Source organism: Lithobates pipiens, unplaced genomic scaffold (assembly GCF_037356315.1).
Source record: "Lithobates pipiens isolate NorthernLeopardFrog02 unplaced genomic scaffold, aLitPip1_a1.2 Scaffold_28, whole genome shotgun sequence".
Classification (NCBI taxonomy): domain Eukaryota; kingdom Metazoa; phylum Chordata; class Amphibia; order Anura; family Ranidae; genus Lithobates; species Lithobates pipiens.
Genome location: NW_027507789.1, coordinates 139692363 through 139712410, shown reverse-complemented (window position 1 = coordinate 139712410; position 20048 = coordinate 139692363). Strand labels below are relative to the sequence as shown.

At 41.5% G+C, this 20048-nt stretch overlaps 1 protein-coding gene across 2 annotated transcripts in view; it reads left to right on the top strand.

Moving 5' to 3' along the window:
• Window positions 1–19833, top strand: part of LOC143935621 (lysosomal alpha-glucosidase-like) — a 205676-nt gene extending 185843 nt beyond the window's left edge. For both annotated transcript variants that reach the window (XM_077459616.1, XM_077459617.1), the window contains 3 exons: window positions 7627–7791; window positions 18039–18191; window positions 19415–19833. In XM_077459616.1, the coding sequence (XP_077315742.1) occupies window positions 7627–7791; window positions 18039–18191; window positions 19415–19507 (411 nt within the window). In that variant the 3' untranslated portion in view covers window positions 19508–19833. The remainder of the gene's footprint in view (window positions 1–7626; window positions 7792–18038; window positions 18192–19414) is intronic.
• The last annotated feature ends 215 nt before the right edge of the window (window positions 19834–20048 follow it).

Here is a 20048-nt window from a genome sequence, read left to right as displayed (position 1 = left end):
AGATATCCTGCAGACTATTGTATCTATTTCATTTTCTCATCAGATCTGCAGACTATAAGCATCTATTTATTTTTTTGCTGTTCTCCTGCAGACTATTAGCAGCCATTGAAATGGCTGTTAATAGTCTACAGGAGATCTGCTAAAAAAGAAAAGAAATAGATACTAATAGTCTGCATGAGATCTGCAAAAAAATGAAATAGATGCTAATAGTCTGCAGGAGATCTGCAAAAAAAAAAATAGATGCTAATAGTCTGCAGGAGATCTTATGGAAACAAATAGTAATCTGCAAAAGAAATTTAAAATGAAATAAATAGTATCTATATTCTATTCTGTTCTATTGTTTTTCTAGCCTATTGTCTATTTCCATTCTAATCTTTTCTATTCAAATTCGAATTCATTCTATACGAAATTTGAATGTTGGAAAGAAATATATATATATATATATATATATTATAAAACAGAATATAAAAGAATAGACTAGAAAAACAATAGAACAGAACAGAATAAAATATAATATATTCTATTCTGTTCTGTTCTATCATTTTTCTAGTCTATTTTCTATTTTATTATAATCTTTTCTATCTAAATTTAAAATTAATTAATTAAAAAATTTGAATTCATACTAATCGAAATTCTAATTTATTCTATTTGAAATTTAAATTTCAGAAGATGGTTGTATATTCTTTCTATTTTATTCTAATAAATATTTTTTTCTAATCTTTTCTATTTGAATTAGAAATTTTGGAAGATGGTTAGTTACTTACTTATATACATCTGTCACATCAACTTCTCATACTTGCAGTGTACCAGTGCAAAAAAACACACACATCTTATTTTATTTATATTTATCACATCAATGAAGTTGTCAGCATGCCTGATTGAAGAAGTCACGGATGTCGATCGCAAGGCAAGTACATATGCTGTATGTCATTGTCCACTTGCCACATCACCTGCCACAAGTTGTGTATTGTCCGCTTGCCACATAACCTGCCACAAGTTGTGTATTGTCCACTTGCCATGACACCTGCCACGAGTGCCACGTGACCGGCCACGAGTGCCACATGACCTGCCACGAGTGCCACATAACCAAGTTGTGGATTGTCCACTTGCCACGTCACCTGCCACAAGTTGTGGGGTTCCTAGCACCAAGTGACCCCGAGATATGGACAATATGTCAAGTACTTTTCTGCAGAAGAGAATGACATTTGTGACCTGACTTTGGGGCCACGTATCTCGGGTCCACATGTAGCTAGGAACCCCAAATTTGGTATGCAAACACAGTAGAACTAGCACTACAAAATAACCAAATTATTTGGTTTCTAGCACCAAGTGAACATGAGATACGTGGCCCCAAATTCAGGTCGCAAAATGTCATTTTTCGAATTTGATTCGAATTTCGTCTGAATTTGGTTGAATTCGTTAGCATTGTAATTTGGTAATTCGGATGCATCCGAATGTTCGAATAATGAAAATTTGTCCGAATTTCGATTCGGAACGAAACTAAATGCACATGTCTAGATGAAGGATCACCTGGAGGCCCGAGCATCAGGAGGGGTGAGTCCATTACCGCTTACCATGGTCGGGTGACTTCCAGAGTGGTTAAAATGAAAAAGCAAGAAGCTGGCTATACACCATACAATTTTCTTTAGATTTACCTTTAACTATGTAGTATAAGAGCCTGCCTGATTGCATATGAATTGAAAGTGTTTTAGGTTTGAGCTCCTATTATATGGTTTTGGTAAATCTAAAGGAAAGTTGTACAAGAAAATTTGGTCCCTATGGATGTACGCCCCGTTGTGCTTATCCCCATGAATGTATCTCTTGCTGTGTCTGGCCCTGTGAATACACCTGTAATAGATGCGGCTGCTATAGCTGAGGCTGTGGCAATTTCTGATAGTAGAAGTAATGCTCCTGCCTCTTTAAGCTACTCTGCGGCCCTAAGGGGGTGTTCAGGGCCTAAGGCAGCCGCAAGAGGCGTGATGTTTTCTTCAGGGGGTTTCTTCAAGAGGAGAAATGTTGTACAAATTAGATGGAAGGTTGAGGGCCCCCCATTAGGAGGGAAGTCAGTGACCGCATACTAGAGATGGGCTTTAAAGCGGTAGTAAACCCGCAATTTTTTTTTTTTTTAAACCTGCAAAGCAAAATGCATAATGAGCTAGTATGCGGTGCATAGGCTTTCCTGTAGGTAAAAGTTAAAAATTTGGGTATACAACCACTTTAAGGCTGACGACATGTTTGCATTCATATCTCCTTTAGGCTCATCAGAATATCATGTCTCTTTTTTTCAGTGCTGAGGGCCTTGATTGTTTTTTGCCTCAAATACCATAGGGACTGGAAAGGGTCACCAAGGTGGGAGGGTCTGGTGCCCCAGCTGGTCTCTAGGCAACCCCTGGTAAAAATGGTTAGAATCTTAGTGAGGAATGAGTCCATCCCCGCATCAGACATAGCAGTATGGCTAGGATGTGATGCCCCCCCCCCCCCCTTAAAAAGGTGTAGGATAACCAGGGCAGTTGGACTGCAACAGTTAAGCTGCGTGTTTCAGATAATGTAATAAAGTACCTCCACTCTTCTGCGTTCATAGTGTATTGCCGAGCTCCTGAAGAGCATGCGCTATGTTTTTGTAAATTTCGTTTTTCCTAAGACCATAGTTGGGTCTTAGGGTTAATTTCAGTAAATTGTGGTCTTGGCATCAGTTTGACTAGGCTGTACTATGTTCTGCCTGGTCATAGGTGTAGGTATCACCTTTGACAGGCATTGTAACGCAGTCTGGTTGGATGCATTGGGCACCAATCTCTCTCTCGGAGCCAATCAGTGGGTGCATTGTCTCGCTGTGTATTCCGGGAGAGGGTACTTAAGGTGCTGTGGTCATGTGGTTTGGGGTTTCCAGTCCAGAAGTATGTTCTGACTCCATGGTCCTGGTCCTCCTGACCAGCCCCCAGAGGCCCTCATGGCCTGGGGTGCGGATCCATTCATTTCCGAGTCTCGGGACTGGCTAGTCCGAGGCACAGTAACTGGAAGGAGGATTTCAAGGTGGTCTGGTGCCATCTCGGGTTTGGAGAGGCCCAGCAAGTCAAAACGTAACCAGGGGAGGACTGTTCACAAGAAGGCCACGCACGAGGCTGGCTGCTTGGTAAGAGCCTGGAAGCTAAGCTGAAAGGACATCAAGTAAATCTGCATTCTTACGGTATTGCCGGACCGGCTGCAAGATACTGGTATTGTAAGAAAGTTCCTAATTACATCCTTCAGTTACACCTAAGGTTCTGTGCTAATTTAAAGTTCTACAATCAAGTCTGTGGCAGATACTTTTCTCATTTAAAGTTCTACGATCAAGTCTGTAGCAGAGACTTTGCTAAGCTTAAATCACCTGTCGGCTGCTAAATCCACAAACAGAGATTTATCCAGTAGTTGAAATATCCAGTTGCGAATGGCTATTCCCTTAATGATCTAGAGAGAGACATTTCAAGTGTCAGCAGTTCCAAAAGTACCTGAGCTTTACTACCCATACCCTCTATTCCCAACCGAGAGACTGTGTTCTGTTCAACGTTTTATGCAAATAAAAATTCCAAAAAGGGATTCAAGTGTCGGTCTCTGCAGTTTATTGGGCCAGCAACCTCGGGAACCCCTAGACAAGAACGAGGTGGAGAAGGTAAATGGTAAGCCCAAAAAAAACAGCCGCTCCTTTGGGAGTCAGTGCTACAATGGGAAAGGACAGGCTGGTGGTAATCTATGCAGGACAGTCCAACCTGTGCCATTGCTGTGGTGAGAGGGGGAATTTTGCCTCTTCCTGCTCGGAGGTGAGATACTCTCTTTGCCAGAAGAAGGGGCACATTGCAAAGGATTGTAATAGGATCTGCTGTAATCTCTGCTTAAGGTTAGTACATTCTTACAGCCAGTGCCCCAAGGCTTTGCACAACCAAGCATACCTGGTTGAGGATTTTTTTAGGATTGACGCAGAGGATTAGAGAGGAGTTTCTGCTTTACAGGTGCCTGATGTTGCAGTGCCAGCTCCTCATATTTCAAGTGCAGTAGTGTCGGTAGTCACACCAGGGGAGTCTCTTGTGTCTGAGACTCCTCCTGTGGTTGTACCCACCCCTGTTATTGTGTCTAACCCATCCAAGTGTCTGTCCCCCCTACTGGGCTTGGTCTCTGGGAAGGTTGTGGAGGGAGAGGTGTGGTCGGTCGTTAGAAGGAAGGGCAATAGGCCTGCTCTGTCTCTGTCAGAAACCATGAAATCAGGCTGAGACAGAAGTACAGTTAAATCACACTTGTTTAATAATAAAAGTAAAAAGAATAAACATAGTCAAAGCATAGCCAAAGTTCAGTAACCAGAAAGGTCAGCCAAGCCAAAAGTCAGGGATCAATGTAGTGGAACAGCAAGCAGGATCTGGAGCCAGAAGGGATGTCAGCAAAGCCAGTCTTTAAACAGGAACGCAGGAGTTAGTTTCTTGTGATGTGACCAAGGCGAAGGCAGAGTTCCTCTGGACTGGACAGCTTACGTAGGCAGGACTGATGAGCAGGATCATCAACAGCTGAATAACTGTGGAGAGAGATGGGAGCTAGCAATTAGCCGACAGCTGAGCTGCCAGCTCAGAGAAGGAAGGGATGAGCCCAGCCCTGACAGTACCCCCTCCTCAACGACCCCTCCCCCTTGGAGGACCACCAGGCTTGAGGGGATAACATCTGGAAATCACGGAGGACAGGGGCATGTACGTCCAAGGATGAGACCTAAGAGCGCTCCTCCGGACCGTACCCTTTCCAGTGTACCAAGTACTGTATGCGCCCACGGAACCTACGAGAGTCAACAATGGACTGTACTTCATACTCCTCATGGTTTGCAACCTGAACAGCGTGCAAAGGTTTTAATAAGGAGACATGAAATACCTGTTATTAGGTAGCATGTACTTAATTTGAATCCCATAAACTAGTGGCATCTTCTTGTATTTGGAAATGCTTTACCAACCCAGGATTATAGGAGTGGTGGGGTATTTCCATATATCTGTCCTCCTCTAATTAATATTACTGATTACTATCAATGTTTTATTACACTCAGCCAATGAAAGTTTAAGCAAGATAGGCGTGGCAGGTCATCAGGACATGTTTTCTACAGTGCAATGGCTCATTAAGATGTATAGCACTGCTTGAGTGATTTGGAATTTAAAGGTGACATTACCAGCCTTTTTCAGTAAATGATGTGGGAGCAAAGCACCAAACAGCCAGTCAGAATCCACCTTATGCTGTCCTGGTTTTGGTAAAAAGGTATTTTGAGTGGTTGCTATGGGTTACTACACTTTGCACATAATGCTTTGCTCTTTTTAAGAATGTAGCGGTCTGGCCTGAACTGTAGCCAGACACAATAATACAGTGAACAAGCTATCTACTGCCAGTTTCCCCTATTCAAAGTTTTTGCAGGGAAATGTCCATGGCAACTGTGTGCAGGAGTATTTGTCAGTAAAAAACAGAATGCCTAGTTGGCCACCAACACTTAACCAGCTTTGCAGAGCACTATTTGCTTCTGAGATGATCAAACCACTATGATGTTATGTACAAATTTTCCGACATCCCCACCAACTAACCACAGGGATGGCATAGAGCAGTGATATGCAATTAGCGGACCTCCAGCTGTTGCAGAACTACAACTCCCATCAGGCATAGCAAGACTCTGACAGCCACAAGCATAACACCCAGAGGCTGAGGCATGATGGGACTGGGTAGTTTTTTTGCAACAGCTGGAGGTCCACTAATTGCATATCCGTGGCATAGAGGTTAGCAAAGAAAGGTACAGGGTTCTCACAGTTTTTATACACACAATTAGTTCTCCTGCCTTACTTGTGTTTTTCTTGATAGCTTAAATCTACCTTTACTATTACAGAGCAATGGTAGAACATTTGATTCCTTAGGCTTATGCCCCGTACACATGAGCAGAATTTCTGTCGCAAAAATCTTGGATGGTCTTTCTGACGGAATTCCGCTCAAGCTTAAATTGCATACACACGGTCACACAAAAGTTCTCTGAACCTTTGACTGTCAAGAACACGGTGACGTACAACACTACAAGGAGCTGAGAAAATGAAGTTCAATGCTTCCGAGCATGCGTTGGATTGTTACATCCATTTTAAAAATGTTGATTTTCAACTATTGCAACTATTTTCAAGGACGAAGCACACAAAGGGCAAAATTAGAATTCATACTCCATCCATCGAACCAGATATTGATGCGTTCGTTTATCAAAAGCAGTGTAAAATATTGCACTAGTTTTATGTTGCTCTCCTTTTACAATAAAACAAAAATATAAAAAAAAAAAAAAAGTTTTATTACTCAGGTACATATTCTATATCAAGGATCATTAACTTCTGATCTGCCCAACTTTTTCTTCTCATCAGCTTTCCTTATTGTTAGTGTATTTTATGTGTGGCCCAAGACAATTCTTCTTCTTCCATTGTGGCCCAGGAAGGTCAAAAGGTTGGACGCCACTGCCCTAGACGGAGCCATTATTGACAACGTTCATGGATCTGTGCTTGTGACAGGCAGCCTCTGTATTAGCAAGGGAGACCCAGGTGGACGGAAGCTGACAAATGTTGCAAAGTTCACAGTAGCCTACTATAGCAAAGTGTTGGTGTTACAAATTGTTTCACTAGTTTAAATGACCGGAGAGGTCAGAATTCTCCTAAGCTTCAGCAAGGAGCTGGTGCATTTGCAATGCTGCTGATTTTTTGTCCAATAAGCAGGCCAGTGCAAAGCTATAATTTGACAGCCAGGAGCTTACATTTACCAGCAATTTAAACTCAGCTTTTATTTTGTAAATGTCCGTTTTGCTATAGTAGGTAATATACTGTACATCATAAGGGTATGCCACTTCACAGGCAGGTTCAAGTCATTCCCCAGGCATGTTATTTAAATACATTTTGCATTTTTAATGTTGCCCTTAAAGCATCATTAAAATTGCTTTGGTACATATTCCCCAGGGCAGTGGCCATCTCCCAATGCTTGTGTTTGACAATTCTTTGCCTATTAGTCTAGAAAATGACTTCAATGGGGTTCTTAACCCAAAAATAAAAAATAAAATATAGCTTAGCAGTCCCTAGGTGAGGTGATTGCATTTGTGTTTTTGAGTGTAGGTCTCCTTTAAGTAGTTCATGTATATTTTTTCAGATTTGTATTTAGCTGTTTGCCAGGGGTTCTGCATCTTTATCACCAGACAGGGTCTGAAGTGATTAAATATATGTATTCTGTAAATCCCTCGGCAATATGTCAGTGTTGCTTTTGTGATGTGTGGTTAAAATATGCAATCCATCACAAAACAGAGGGGATATTTCTTCAACATGGGCACCTGTATTACTCTGGGAACTTCAGGACAGGGATCTTACTTTTTAATGTACAAGGGCATTCTTCCTAATGGAGGAGCAATAAAGACCCATTTGTTCCAATACACAGAGGAATACTAACTGGACACTGCAATGATAGACATAAAAGACACCATATAGACAGTATGCTTTTACTGCAACCATGAAATGCACCCATTTTCATGGAGCAAACTATTTTTTTTTTTTGGTCTCTTCAAAAATATTAATATAACATGCACATTAGTCTAACAAAATATATGTTCTTTTTTTCTGCTTGCTCCGCTAGGAACCAGCTATGACTACAACAGAGATGCGCAAAAATGGTATGATACTGTTGGTGGCACTTACAAAGGATGGAACTGCTCATGGAGAGCTATATTGGGATGATGGAGATAGTCTGGACACATATGAGAGGGGAGACTACACCCTGATTAAATTTTCAGCTCAAGATGTAAGTCACATTTTAGAAAATTGGCTCAGGTAGCCTTTGGTTCTGGTCAAAGACATAAAAAAAAAGCTGAATGCAGGACTTTGATTTCAGCATCACATGACAAGACTTATTTATGAGGTATGTGGATGGGCCAACTGTCCCTGCACATGGGGGTGCCGTCATCGTGCACATGCTCACCAATGCCCAGGGCCAGGTCGGGACCACGGTCATTGGGGAATCATAAATTAGCTTCCCAACTTCTAGATAAGCTGTAACACTGTGTGCAGTAATAGAAGTACAGAGTTCCTCTGAAAGTGCTGTTCCTTGCCACTTCACATTATTACTTGATGTACGTTTGCCTGAGGAGGGACGCTGCTTAGCCCGCACTCTCTCCACCAGTCCAGCTTACTTCTATTACCTCACCCACAGTAACAGAATGGGGTCCAGCCATGCACCTAGCAAAGACCTCATACATGCACTTATTAACTCCTTACTTCCCATACCTATGGGACCAGGTCATGGATCTTGGTAACGCAGTTTCGATTCCGGTTGTTACTGGAAACAGACTGCTAGGGAGGGAGCCAGAACTTGAGCCCCTCGCTGTCGAAGTACCCTAGAAAACAGACACATTTTTCAGCCCAAAAAAAAGCCCAGATGAAAGATGAAAACCAAAAATGTGATTGCAATTATTGAAAAATTGTAAGCACAGTTTAAAAAAGTGTTATTGGACAGACCCAGTCCATACACAGTAAAATGTAAGTGGTCCATTAGTGCAATGGTTGTTGTGAACCTATTGTACAATATGAACAGAACTCCGTCCAAACTTGGAGAGAATAGCAAAGCCTTGGAGACCTTCTAGTCTGTGGGTAAAGAGTTTATTCAAACAGCAAATTAAAAACCAAGTAATTGCTAAAATCAATGTATCTTAAAATCACCAGCAAGGTGGTGTGGGCAGCAAATATACAACAGCCAGCTGGAGGTGGAAGAATCAGAACTGGATGAGTCAGTCCTGGAGCACCTCCTGGCCAGGGAGGTGAATGGAATGTGGGACTGCCCAGTGGGTGGAAGCACAGGAGCCCCAAGAAGCCACCCTCAGGAAAGGATGTGCTGCTTCCATGGCACAAAGTCTCACAGGCTGACGCAGATGCTTGCGGCACCTCCCCTTCTCTTGGGAGTCCAGTGGAGAAGCCGGGGAGGTAGCATGTGCCGTCCACTTTTAGCATTGGACCGGAAAAGAGCAGGATCGGCAATGATTCTGCCGGGAGAAGCTGGGACGGGGGCATGCGCTGTCAACTGGCCAAAACCAAACTAAACCAAAATAACAACCTCTTCAAGGGCTGTGGATTGAAAATACAGCATGGAGTTGTGACTAGAGCAGCATAACGCATTTCAGGCACATGGCCCTTTCTCAAGTTCACATTTCATGACTAATTGCATTGTTACTTGAACTAATGCTTGGTTACACTGTAGCAATTGTACTGCTTCTCTTGTTAGCCCGCCAAGAAAACCTTCCATAGCAGTAGAAAATCCGGAAATTCGGAACTCCGAAATTCGAAAATCTAGTAAATTTGAAATACAGAAATCCGAAAATTCGGCAATTCGAATATGCATCGGCCTAAACCAAGGAAAAAAATGTTTTTTTATACAATTTTTTGGGGATATTTATTATAGCAAAAAGTTAAAAATAATGCATTTTTTTCAAAATTGTCGCTCCTTTTTTGTTTATAGCACAAAAAATTAAAACCGCAAGGGTGATCAAATACCACCAAAAGAAATCTCTATTTGTGGGAAAAAAAGGACGTCAATTTTGTTTGGAAGCTACGTCGCTCGACCATGCAATTGTCAGTTAAAGCGACGCAGTGCCGAAACGCAAAAAGTGGTCTGGTCTTGGCCAGCAAAATGGTCCGGGGCTTAAGTGGTTAAGGATGCAGTGGATGGCTTCCCAGCCCACTCCTTAACAACTGGACATGTGCAATTCGTTTAGTTCCAAATTCGTTAATTAACTAATTTTGACAAATGCGTTAATTCTGAGTTTTCCGAATTTTTCAATTTCCAAAATTTCCAAATTTCCAAATTTGCAAAATTATGAATTTCCGAAATTTACAAAATTCCGAATTTTCGAATTTCCAATTTTTGCATTTCTGAATTTCAAATTTCAGATTTCTGAAAATTCGGAATTCCGAATTTCAGAATTTCAGAATTCTGAATTTTCGAAAATTCGAAAATCCGAAAAAAAGAAAGAAAATCTGTTTAATTCTAAATGATAACTATTAAATTATAGGTATTGGAATTCCCTTTCAAATTTGTCTGTTAGTGAAAGTAACGAGTACGAATTTATCTGAAGGTACAAATTATCTGAAATAATGAATGCCACATCTAACCAAACGGAACATAACGATTTAATAATAATAAAACCTTTTTATTATTATTCATTATTTGTTATTATTTATTATTAATTTGTTCCATTCCATTTGTTTAGATGCGGCATTCGTTATTTCAGATAATTCGTAACTTTGGATAAATTCATACTTGTTAATTTAATAGTTAGTTATTAATTAAACTGATTTTCTCTCTTTTTTTTTCAGATTTTCTGATTTTTGGACTTTCAAATCTTTGAATTCCTGAATTCCGAAAATTCGGAAATTCGGAGTTCTGAAAATTTGGAATTCCAGTAAATTCGAAATTCAGAAATTCATAAAATTGAAAATGCAGAAATTCGGAAATCCAAAAATTCAAAATTCAGAAATTGAAAAATCGAAATGTGAAAATTCCCCAAATTTCCACTTTTCCGAATTTTTTCGAATTTCCAAATTTCCGAAAATATCCAAAAAGGAATGAAACAAAAGTGAAAATGAACTAATTTTTTTGTCAGTGCACATGTCTATTAACAACCAGCTATTCGTCACACAGGTTTGGGGTTCTAAGAAACGTTCGAGAAAAAAAAATACTAATTGTTACATCTTGAGTATGATAGGTATACCCTACCCATTTCTCATTACTGGATAACACTGATGATGTCATCATTGTGCATCTCAGAACAGAAATAGCTGTTTCACAGGTGTGTAATGAATATCAAAGTGGGCGTAGGAAAAAGGTACCTGCCGAATACCTACTGCAAGTGCTATATAATTCACAACTAACTTGTCTCATGCTGTTTAAAACATAAGGCTGTCTAATGCCACGTACACACGACTGGACTGTCCGGCAGACTAGGTCCGACGGAATCAGTCCGATCGTGTGTGGGCTAATCCGATCTTTTTCACATAAAAAAAAAAGTCAGACGGACCTAGAAATAGAACATGCTTCAAATCTGTCAGACGGACTCGTTCGTCTGTATGCTGGTCCGACAGACCAAATACGATGCAAGGGAAGCTATTGGCTACTGGCTATTGAACTTCCTCTTCATCACGTTTAAAACAAACGGACTTTGAACGAACTTAGTCCGTTCATGTGTGGGCAAGTCCGGTCGTTTAGAAGGTCCATCAGAACTCTGCCGAAAGTCCATCGGGAGACCGTCGGGCCTAGTCTGCCGGAAAGTCTGGTCATGTGTACGCGGCATAAGTCTAAATTCACTGTAACCACTTCAATACTGGGCACTTTCACCCCTTCCTGACCAGGCCAGCTTTCAGCGCTGTTGAACTTTGAATGACAATTGTGTGGTCATGCAACACTGTACCCATATAACATTTTTATAATTTTTTGGAGACAAATAGAACTTTCTTTTGGTGGTATTTAACCACTTCCCACCTGGCCTATAGCAGAATGGCAGCCGGAAAGTGGTTCAGTTATCCTGACTGGGCATCATATGACATCCAGCAGGTGGTGCGGTTTGTCAGTCTGACACACCACATCACTGATCTCGGTAAAGATCCTCTAATGGAGGCCCTTTACCACGTGATCAGCCGTGTCCAATCACACGAGTAGAGGAGAGCCAATTGGCGGCTTTCCTGACAAGGGTCTGTGCTGATTGTTTGTTTATCAGCACAGCCCCCCTGCAGATGCACGTTAGGGCCACCAGGGATGCCCATAAAGGAACCCCAAAAGGTATGCCACCCTAGACCCCCATGGATATGCCAATCAGTGCCCAGGCAGCTGGCAATCAGTGCCATTATTTTTGCCTGCCAGTGCCATCAGTTATGCCTATCAGTGCAATCTATCAGTGCAGCCGTTCAGTGCCATCCATTGGTGCCCGTCAGTGCCGCCTATAGAGTTCCTTGCAAAAGTATTCACCCCCTTGGCTTTTTACCTATTTTGTTACATTACAGCCTTTAGTCCAATGTTTTTTTAATCTGAATTATATGAGATGGATCAGAACACAATAGTCTAAGTTGCTGAAGTAATATTAGAAAAATATATACATAAAACTATTTTTCAGAAATAAAAAACTGATAATTGGCATGTGCGTATGTATTCACCCCCTTTTTTATGAAGCCTATTAAAAGCTCTAGTGCAACCAATTACCTTCAGAAGTCCCATAATTCGTGAAATAATGTCCACCTGTGTGCAATCTAAGTGTCACATGACCTTTCATTACATATACACACCTTTTTGAAAGGCCCCAGAGGCTGCAACACCTAAGCAAGAGGCACAACCAACCAAACACTGGCATGAAGACCAAGGAACTCTCCAAACAAGTAAGGGACAATGTTGTTGAGAAGTACAAGTCAGGGTTAGGTTATAAAAAAAAATATCCAAATCTTTGATGATCCCTAGGAGCACCATCAAATGTATCATGACCTAATTAAAAGAACATGGCACAACAGCAAACCTGCCAAGAGACGGCTGCACACCAAAACTCACGGACTGGGCAAGGAGGGCATTCATCAGAGAGGCAGCACAGAGACCTAAGGTAACCCTGGAGGAGCTACAGAGTTCCACAGCAGAGACTGGAGTATCTGTACAAGATGAGATGACAATAAGCCGTATGCTCCATAGAGTTGGGCTTCATGGCAGAGTGGCCAGAAGAAAGGCATTACTTTCAGCAAAAAATAAAATGGCAAGTTTTGAGTTTGCGAAAAGACATGTGGGATACTCCCAAAATGTATGGAGGAAGGTGCTCTGGTCTGATGAGACTAAAATTGAACTTTTTGGCCATCAAAGAAAACGCTATGTCTGGCACTAACCCAACACATCACGTCACCCAAAGAACACCATCCACACAGTGAAACATGGTGGTGGCAGCATCATGCTGTGAGGATGTTTTTCAGCAGTCGGGATGGGGAAACTGGTCGGAGTTGAGGGAAAGATGGAGGGTGCTAAATACAGGGATATTCTTGAGCAAAACTTGTACCACTCTGTATGTGATTTGGGGCTAGGATGGAGATTAACCTTCCATCAGGACAATGACCCCAAACACACTGCTAAAGCAACACTTGAGTGGTTTAAGGAGAAACATGTAAATGTGTTGGAATGGTCTAGTCAAATCCCAGACCTCAATCCAATAGAAAATCTGTGGTCATACCTAAAGATTGCTGTTCACAAGCACAAACCATCCAACTTGAAGGAGCTGGAGCAAGGAGGAATGGGCAAAAATCCCAGTGGTAAGATGTGGCAAGCTCATAGAGACTTATCCAAAGCGACTTGGGGCTGTGATAGCCGCAAAAGGTGGCTCTACAAAGTATTGACTTTAGAGGGGTGAATAGTTGTGCACATTGATTTTCTCTCTTTTTTTATCCTATTTGTTGTTTGCTTCACAATGAATTTTTTTTTTCAAAGTTGCGGGCATGTTCTGTCAATTAAATTATGCAAATCCTCAAACAATCCAGTTAATTCCAGGTTGTGAGGCAACAAAACACAAAAATTGGCAAGGGGGGTGAATACTTTTGCAAGGCACTGTAAATGCCCATCAGTGCCATCTCATTGGTGCCACCTTGTCAGTGCAGCTTATCAGTGCTGATCAATGAAGGAGAAAACTTATAAAATTTTGTAAAAAAAATAACAGAAACAAAAAAATGTTTTAAAAAATGTGTCTTTTTTTACTTATTTAGCAAAACAAAACAGAACACAGAGGTCATCAAATACCACCAAAATACAGCTCTTTTTATGGGAACAAAATAATGAAAATTTTGTTTGAGTACAAAGTCGCATGACCGCGCAATTGTCATTTAAAAAGTGACAGCGCTGAAAGCCTAAAATTGGCTTGGGCAGGAAGGGGGGTAAGTGGCCGGTATTGAAGTGGTTAATTACCACTGGGTTTTTATTTTTTTGCTAAAACATACGAAAGAAGACCAAAAAAAAAGTAATTTTTCTTATTCAATGATGTGCACTTATGAGGCAGCACTGTTATGCATTGTTGTACACTTATTGGCTGTACTGATGGACACTGATAGGCAACACTGATGGGCACTGAGAAGGAGAGACTGATGAGGCTGCACTGATATGCGGCACCAATGGGCACTGATAGTCGAAAGTGATGGGCACTGATAGGCAGCACCGATGGGCACAGATTGACACTGATGGGGCTGCACTGATAATCAGTGCCCTAATTATCTGTGTATATCCCTTGTCACACTTACCAGTTACCAGCTCTCCTCTCCATATGCTGTGACACCTCGTGAGGAAAGGATTGCCGATAAGTGTGTTTCGTCACATTTGGCGACCCATCACATTTTGTTATGGAAGTGACGTTCCGCTGAGAAATTTCGCACTGCGCATGCGTAACTTGCCCATATGATTCATCAGATTAAGCGAGCCGTCAGAATGTGGAATGAAAGTGACCTTTAGTCGCTGCCATCTTGTTACACCCCGCGCTGCTGTACAGTAAGAATACACTGAGAAGGGGGAAAGCGAACATCTTGTTACACCCACTGCAGTTTTCCATTTTACACTTATTTTTACCAGTAAAGTGAGTTTATATAGTGAAATACAGTACTTAGAACTCCGTCTGACTGGTTAGATGTTGAAGTTTAAAAGCAGCACACTTCTGTCAGATCAGCAAACCTCTGAGGTGAGCAGGGTTGCCGCTGCTTTTAAAATTCAACATCTAACCAGTCAGAAGGAGTTCTAAGTCCTGTATTTCACTATATAAACTCACTTTACTGTTAAAAATAAGTATAAAATGCACAACTCCGGTGGGTGTAACAAGATGTCCGCTTTCCCCTTCTCAGTGTATGCTTACTGTAGAGACGTGCAAGGTGTAGCAAGATGATGGCGGCGAGAGAACATCTGACGGGTCAGGGAATCTGCCGTCACACATTCACACTAGTGGGTAGCCAAATATGATGGGTCACCATATGTGACGAAACACTGGCAAGTTTGTTTACATGTGATCAGCTGTGATTGGCCCTTTACCCCAATCTGTGATCAGCTGTTTCTGAAGGAAGTGGTTTAAAGTCTGACTGCATAAGGCTTACAAATGCTGTTTAGGTCTAGATCATATAGAAAAGAAGATCTACTTACCTGATTCTCCAGTCTTCTGCAATGCTATAATGATCCCCACAGTATTATTTCCCCCATGCGCCAGTGGTCTAAGGTCCTGACATCATCCAGACCAGTGCAGGGTCCATAGCCGTGTATTGGATGTGATGATGTAGAGAGACAGTCCACTGCCAAAGTGTAGGAACAACACCATCTGCTGGGGGGGGGGGGGGGGGGCGATAAGGCAAGTTAAAGAGGTTTTACTCTCTCAAAGACTAAATAAGCAGTTAGCTTTTGAAGTGTAGCCCCACGGCAAAGGAAGATTTTCCCATTTAGGAGTTAGGCTTTAGGTTTAAATCAGCTTCATTTATTTTATGTGCATCAAAACAAAAAGGTTCATATTCTTATGGTTAACTTTCTTTGGAAAACAGCCACAGCGCAGAAAAAACTGTCCCCTGCGAGCATGCTGTAGAGAAGGACATTTGCTCTCTATGTGGAAGCAGTGGTCTCTTTGCAGAGGTCTGACACACCGTCTGCACCTTGCTGATTGGACAGCTCTCCCTGTGACTAAGCAGGGGGTGTGTTGGAACTCTGAAGAAAGACCCCTTTTTTACATACAGAGAGCAAGGGTCCTTCTCTACAGCATCCTGGCAGGGGACGTGTTTTTTGTACCCAAGTTGTGGCTTCTATCTGAACTGGCTTAGAACTAGGGATGACCGACTGGTTCGGCCCTAGCTCGGGCCAAACATTTGCCTGTTCGGCCATTCGCCAAACATCCGAATTTGCAGGGTGTTCACCGGGTATTCACCCAGACGAACACCCTGCAATGCTCTGAGCACTGCACAGTGCATTCTGTGCCCTGATTGGGAAAAGCTTTTCCCAAACAGGGCACAGTGTACACTGGTTGTTAAAGAGCGGGGCCAGGAAGCCATCAGAAGGGGGTGGTGCCACCAGGTGATGTAGCTGGGTGGCTCCGCCCCTTGCCTATATAAGAACTGTCAATGCTCAGAGTGGGCATACGGTGGGTAGCCTCCCAGGAGGCGGGACATTTTATTTTATTTTTTGGGTCGTCGGGCATTGGCGATGGATATACATCGAGGGACATTTTTTGATAAAGGACTTGTCAAAAATAGTTTCTTGTGGTTTTTACTTTTTGACAGTTTTTTGATGAATGGGTAGGGGTACGATGTACCCAATACCCATTCACATAGGGGGGCTGGGATCTGGGGGCCTCCTCATTAAAGGGGGCATACAGATTCCAATAAGCCTCCCCGCAGACCCCGACATCCACAGCCCAGGGTTGTCCCCATAGTGAGGGCATGTGGCCTGGTATGGTTCAGGGGGGAAGGGGTGCTCGCTAGTCCCTTCCAATTTCTTGACCTGTTGAGCTGTTCTTTTATTTTGGTGTGGAGTTTCCCTTAAATTACATACAAGACCCAAGGGCCTGGTATAGACTGGGGGAGGGGACCCCGTGCCGTTTTGTTCTTTATTTGTTTCAATAGCAATTGTAACCGTCATTTTAAATGGGATTTGACTGTTTTTTTTTTCTTTAGAAATTTCATTTTTGCTGTAGAATGTTTTAGGGCGTGCTTTATGCACGCCATTTTAGAGGCAAATTAAGGAGACTCCCCAGGCACTATATTTAACCTCCTAGGATTTGCTCCCTTAATGACCAGTGCGATACAGCACTGCGTCGCTTTAACTGAAATATTGCGTGGTCATGCGACGTTGTACCCGACAAAATTGATGTCCTTTTTTTCCTACAAATAGAGCTTTCTTATGGTGGTATTTGAGAACCTCTGAGGTTTTTTTTTTGCGCTATAAACAAAAATAAATAAATAAAAAAATAAAAAAGACCATCGATATTGAAAAAAAAAAAAATGATATATTTTGCTATAATAAATATCCTCCAAAAAAAAAAAAAAAAAAAAAAAAAGAATTTCTTCATCAGTTTAGGCCGATATGTATTCTTCTACATATTTTTGGAAAAAAAAATTGCAACAAACATATATTGATTGGTTTGTACAATAGTTCTGCCGTCTACAAAGTAGGGGATTGATTTATGATTTATTTTTATTATACATTTTACTACTTTTTTTTTTACCAGTAATGGTGGTGCTCAGCGATTTTTAGTGGGACTGCGACATTGCGGCAGACAGATCGGACCATTGACTAGTGGCTAGTATAAATGACACTGGCAGGAAAGGGGTTAACACTAGGGGGCAATCAAGGGGTTAAGTGTTCCCTAGGGAGGTATTTCTAACTGTGGGGGGAGTGTAGTGACTAGAGGAGGAGACAGATTACTGTTCCTAATCACTAGGAACAGCAGATCGGTCTCTCCTCCCCTGACAGAACGGGGATCTGTCTGTGGCCGCCGGCCACGCGCATCAGCTCCAGCATCTCACCACGGGCATGCATGTGCCCCCTAGAGGTCTTAAAGCGGCGATATGTACAATGACGGCAATTTGCTCAGGCTGGTCTTTAAGTGGTTAAATGTATTTTTCATGTTTATTGTTGCACTTTAAGCATAATTAAAATCATTGCTCCTGTAAAAAACTATAGTTTAAAAAAAAAATGTATTAATACATGTCCCCCAGGGTAGTACTCATACCCCCATACCCCTTATATGGCCAATTACTTGCATATAAGCCTTCAAAATAGGCACTTTTGATTTTTCGTGTTCGGCTCCCATAGAATTCAATGGGGTTCGCTGTTCAGACTAGAACATTTCCCCTGTTCAGTAGTTTTGCTGCAAACCAAACAGGAGGGTGTTCGGCACATCCCTACTTAGAACACCTTTTTGTTTAGTTGCACCTGTTTTGTATTTAGTGGGTTTAAATGTAAAGTTCAGTTGGCCTTTAATAATATACCATGAATGTACATTTTATTTAATCTCTTTATTTTCTTTACAGAAAACCCTTGTCAGTAAAGTGGTGAAATTAGAAAAAGAAGCAAAGAACCTGAAGCTTAATGAAGTGGGTCTGTTTGGAATAGCAAATATTCCTAAGGAAATCCTGATCAATGGTGCCCCTGCTCAAGATTATCAGTATTTGCAGAATGAACAGGTATTGATTTTAAAGTGTATCTACTGGTACTTGGGATGATCGATCAACTTAGTAGATTCAGCCAGCCCATTAACGGTTTGAATCTCGTCTGGTTCCTGCTTAACTAGCCGAGATTCGAACCGTGTATGGCAGGCCAAAGAGAGCATATTTCTAACTTGCTGTTATGTCTACAAGACAAAGTAAAGGAAATCTCCACATTGGGACACAGATGGTAAAAAAAAATAAAACTGACGGTCTTCCTTACTCTAGCAAAATGAGAAAAGTTTTGGCTTTCGTTTATACTTTAGGACATTGAGGCTGGGTTCACACTGGCGCAATGCGGGGACCCTGCAAATTAAATTCGGGTTCCTGCATGGCACCTGAATTGCACAGTGGTTCACACTGAGATCTGCAAACCGCTGGGGGTGTCAATGTCAACTTAATGACACCCCCAGATAGGTTCACAGATCGCAGTGCGAACTGTGAAATGGTGCAGGAAATGGATCGCATAGTTGTGAACACCCATGTGATCTGATTCCGGTGCGGACCAAAAAAAGGGTCCTGCACCATTTTCTGTGCGAATGCAATGCGATTTCAGCCATAGAGTTTTTATGGCTAAAATTGCATCACACAGACCTCGCATTTGATCTGCACAGGAATGCGGTGCGAATCACATGCAAGATCTGGCATCACATTAGTGTGAACCGGGGCTAAAATAACTGGATCTTTATACAAAAAAAATGTGCATGGTCAGAGCTTATATTTCTTCTACCAACACAAATCTTAGCCGTTATAATATAAACTAATTGCGCAAAACAACTAAAAAACTTCTTGAACTAGTATTAAAGTATTGCATGTACAGTGCAGCAGGGAAACCAATTTCAATTACAACTAAAGGCTTTTTTAGCCTTGGATAGAGTGGAGAGGGATTAGAATGTCTCTTAGTTTGTATTGCAGTCTGTGCCTCCATTTAGGAAATTCACTCTCTCTCTCTCATCATCCAGGCAAACCTTGGCACCCCAGATGTTTTGGAAATACATTTCCCATGAACTCTGCAGTTTAGTTGAGCATCATGGGAAATGTAGTTCCAAAACATCTGGGGTGCCAAGGTTCTCCTTCACTGTTCAAGGTGGTTCTGTTCTGGCTCCTCAACGTATGTTTACCAAGCACTTGTTCTCATGAAACCTTATCCTTATAATTGATCAGTAGCTGTATAATGTTCATTTTCTTTGTTTTCTTTCCAGTACCTAAAATTACAGAAACTTGGTTTGCCTCTTGGAAGTGAATTTGAGATCAAATGGTCTTTTTCTTCTGCATCAGTGAAGGTTGACCTTTGATGATAAATGATGAAAATTCAGATTGATTCAGAAAGCGTCAGATTCAGAATACTTCATCTATCTCAACAGGGAAATTATTATTACGTTGGGACATTACCTCCATTGCAAATGACCTGAATGCAAACTTGGGCAATGATCAGTTTTGCTTCGTTCGTCTGTTCATTTGAAAGTTGAAAGTAATTAGTTGCTGGGAAGTGAGTCTGCTTATATAGTATTAGATCAGCTCAAGGCATGGTGTCTGTTCTGTTTTATTTCATTTTTTTTTTTTTCTATAAGGAAGAAATGCTTACTTATTGGGATTTTAATAAATCATATGACAAATTAAATGTGTATTCTTGACTGCTGTATTATTGTGGTTATACTCATGGACCACAGGTAGCATAAATACACCCTTCTTTCTGTTGCTGCCAGCGCCACTCATCCGACGCTCATATACATTTACTTCCTTTATTTATAAAGGTGAAATAAATCCCATATTATCTACTTATGATTTATTACTGAAATGCATTTAGGCTGTATATACAGTAATACATCAGCAGTT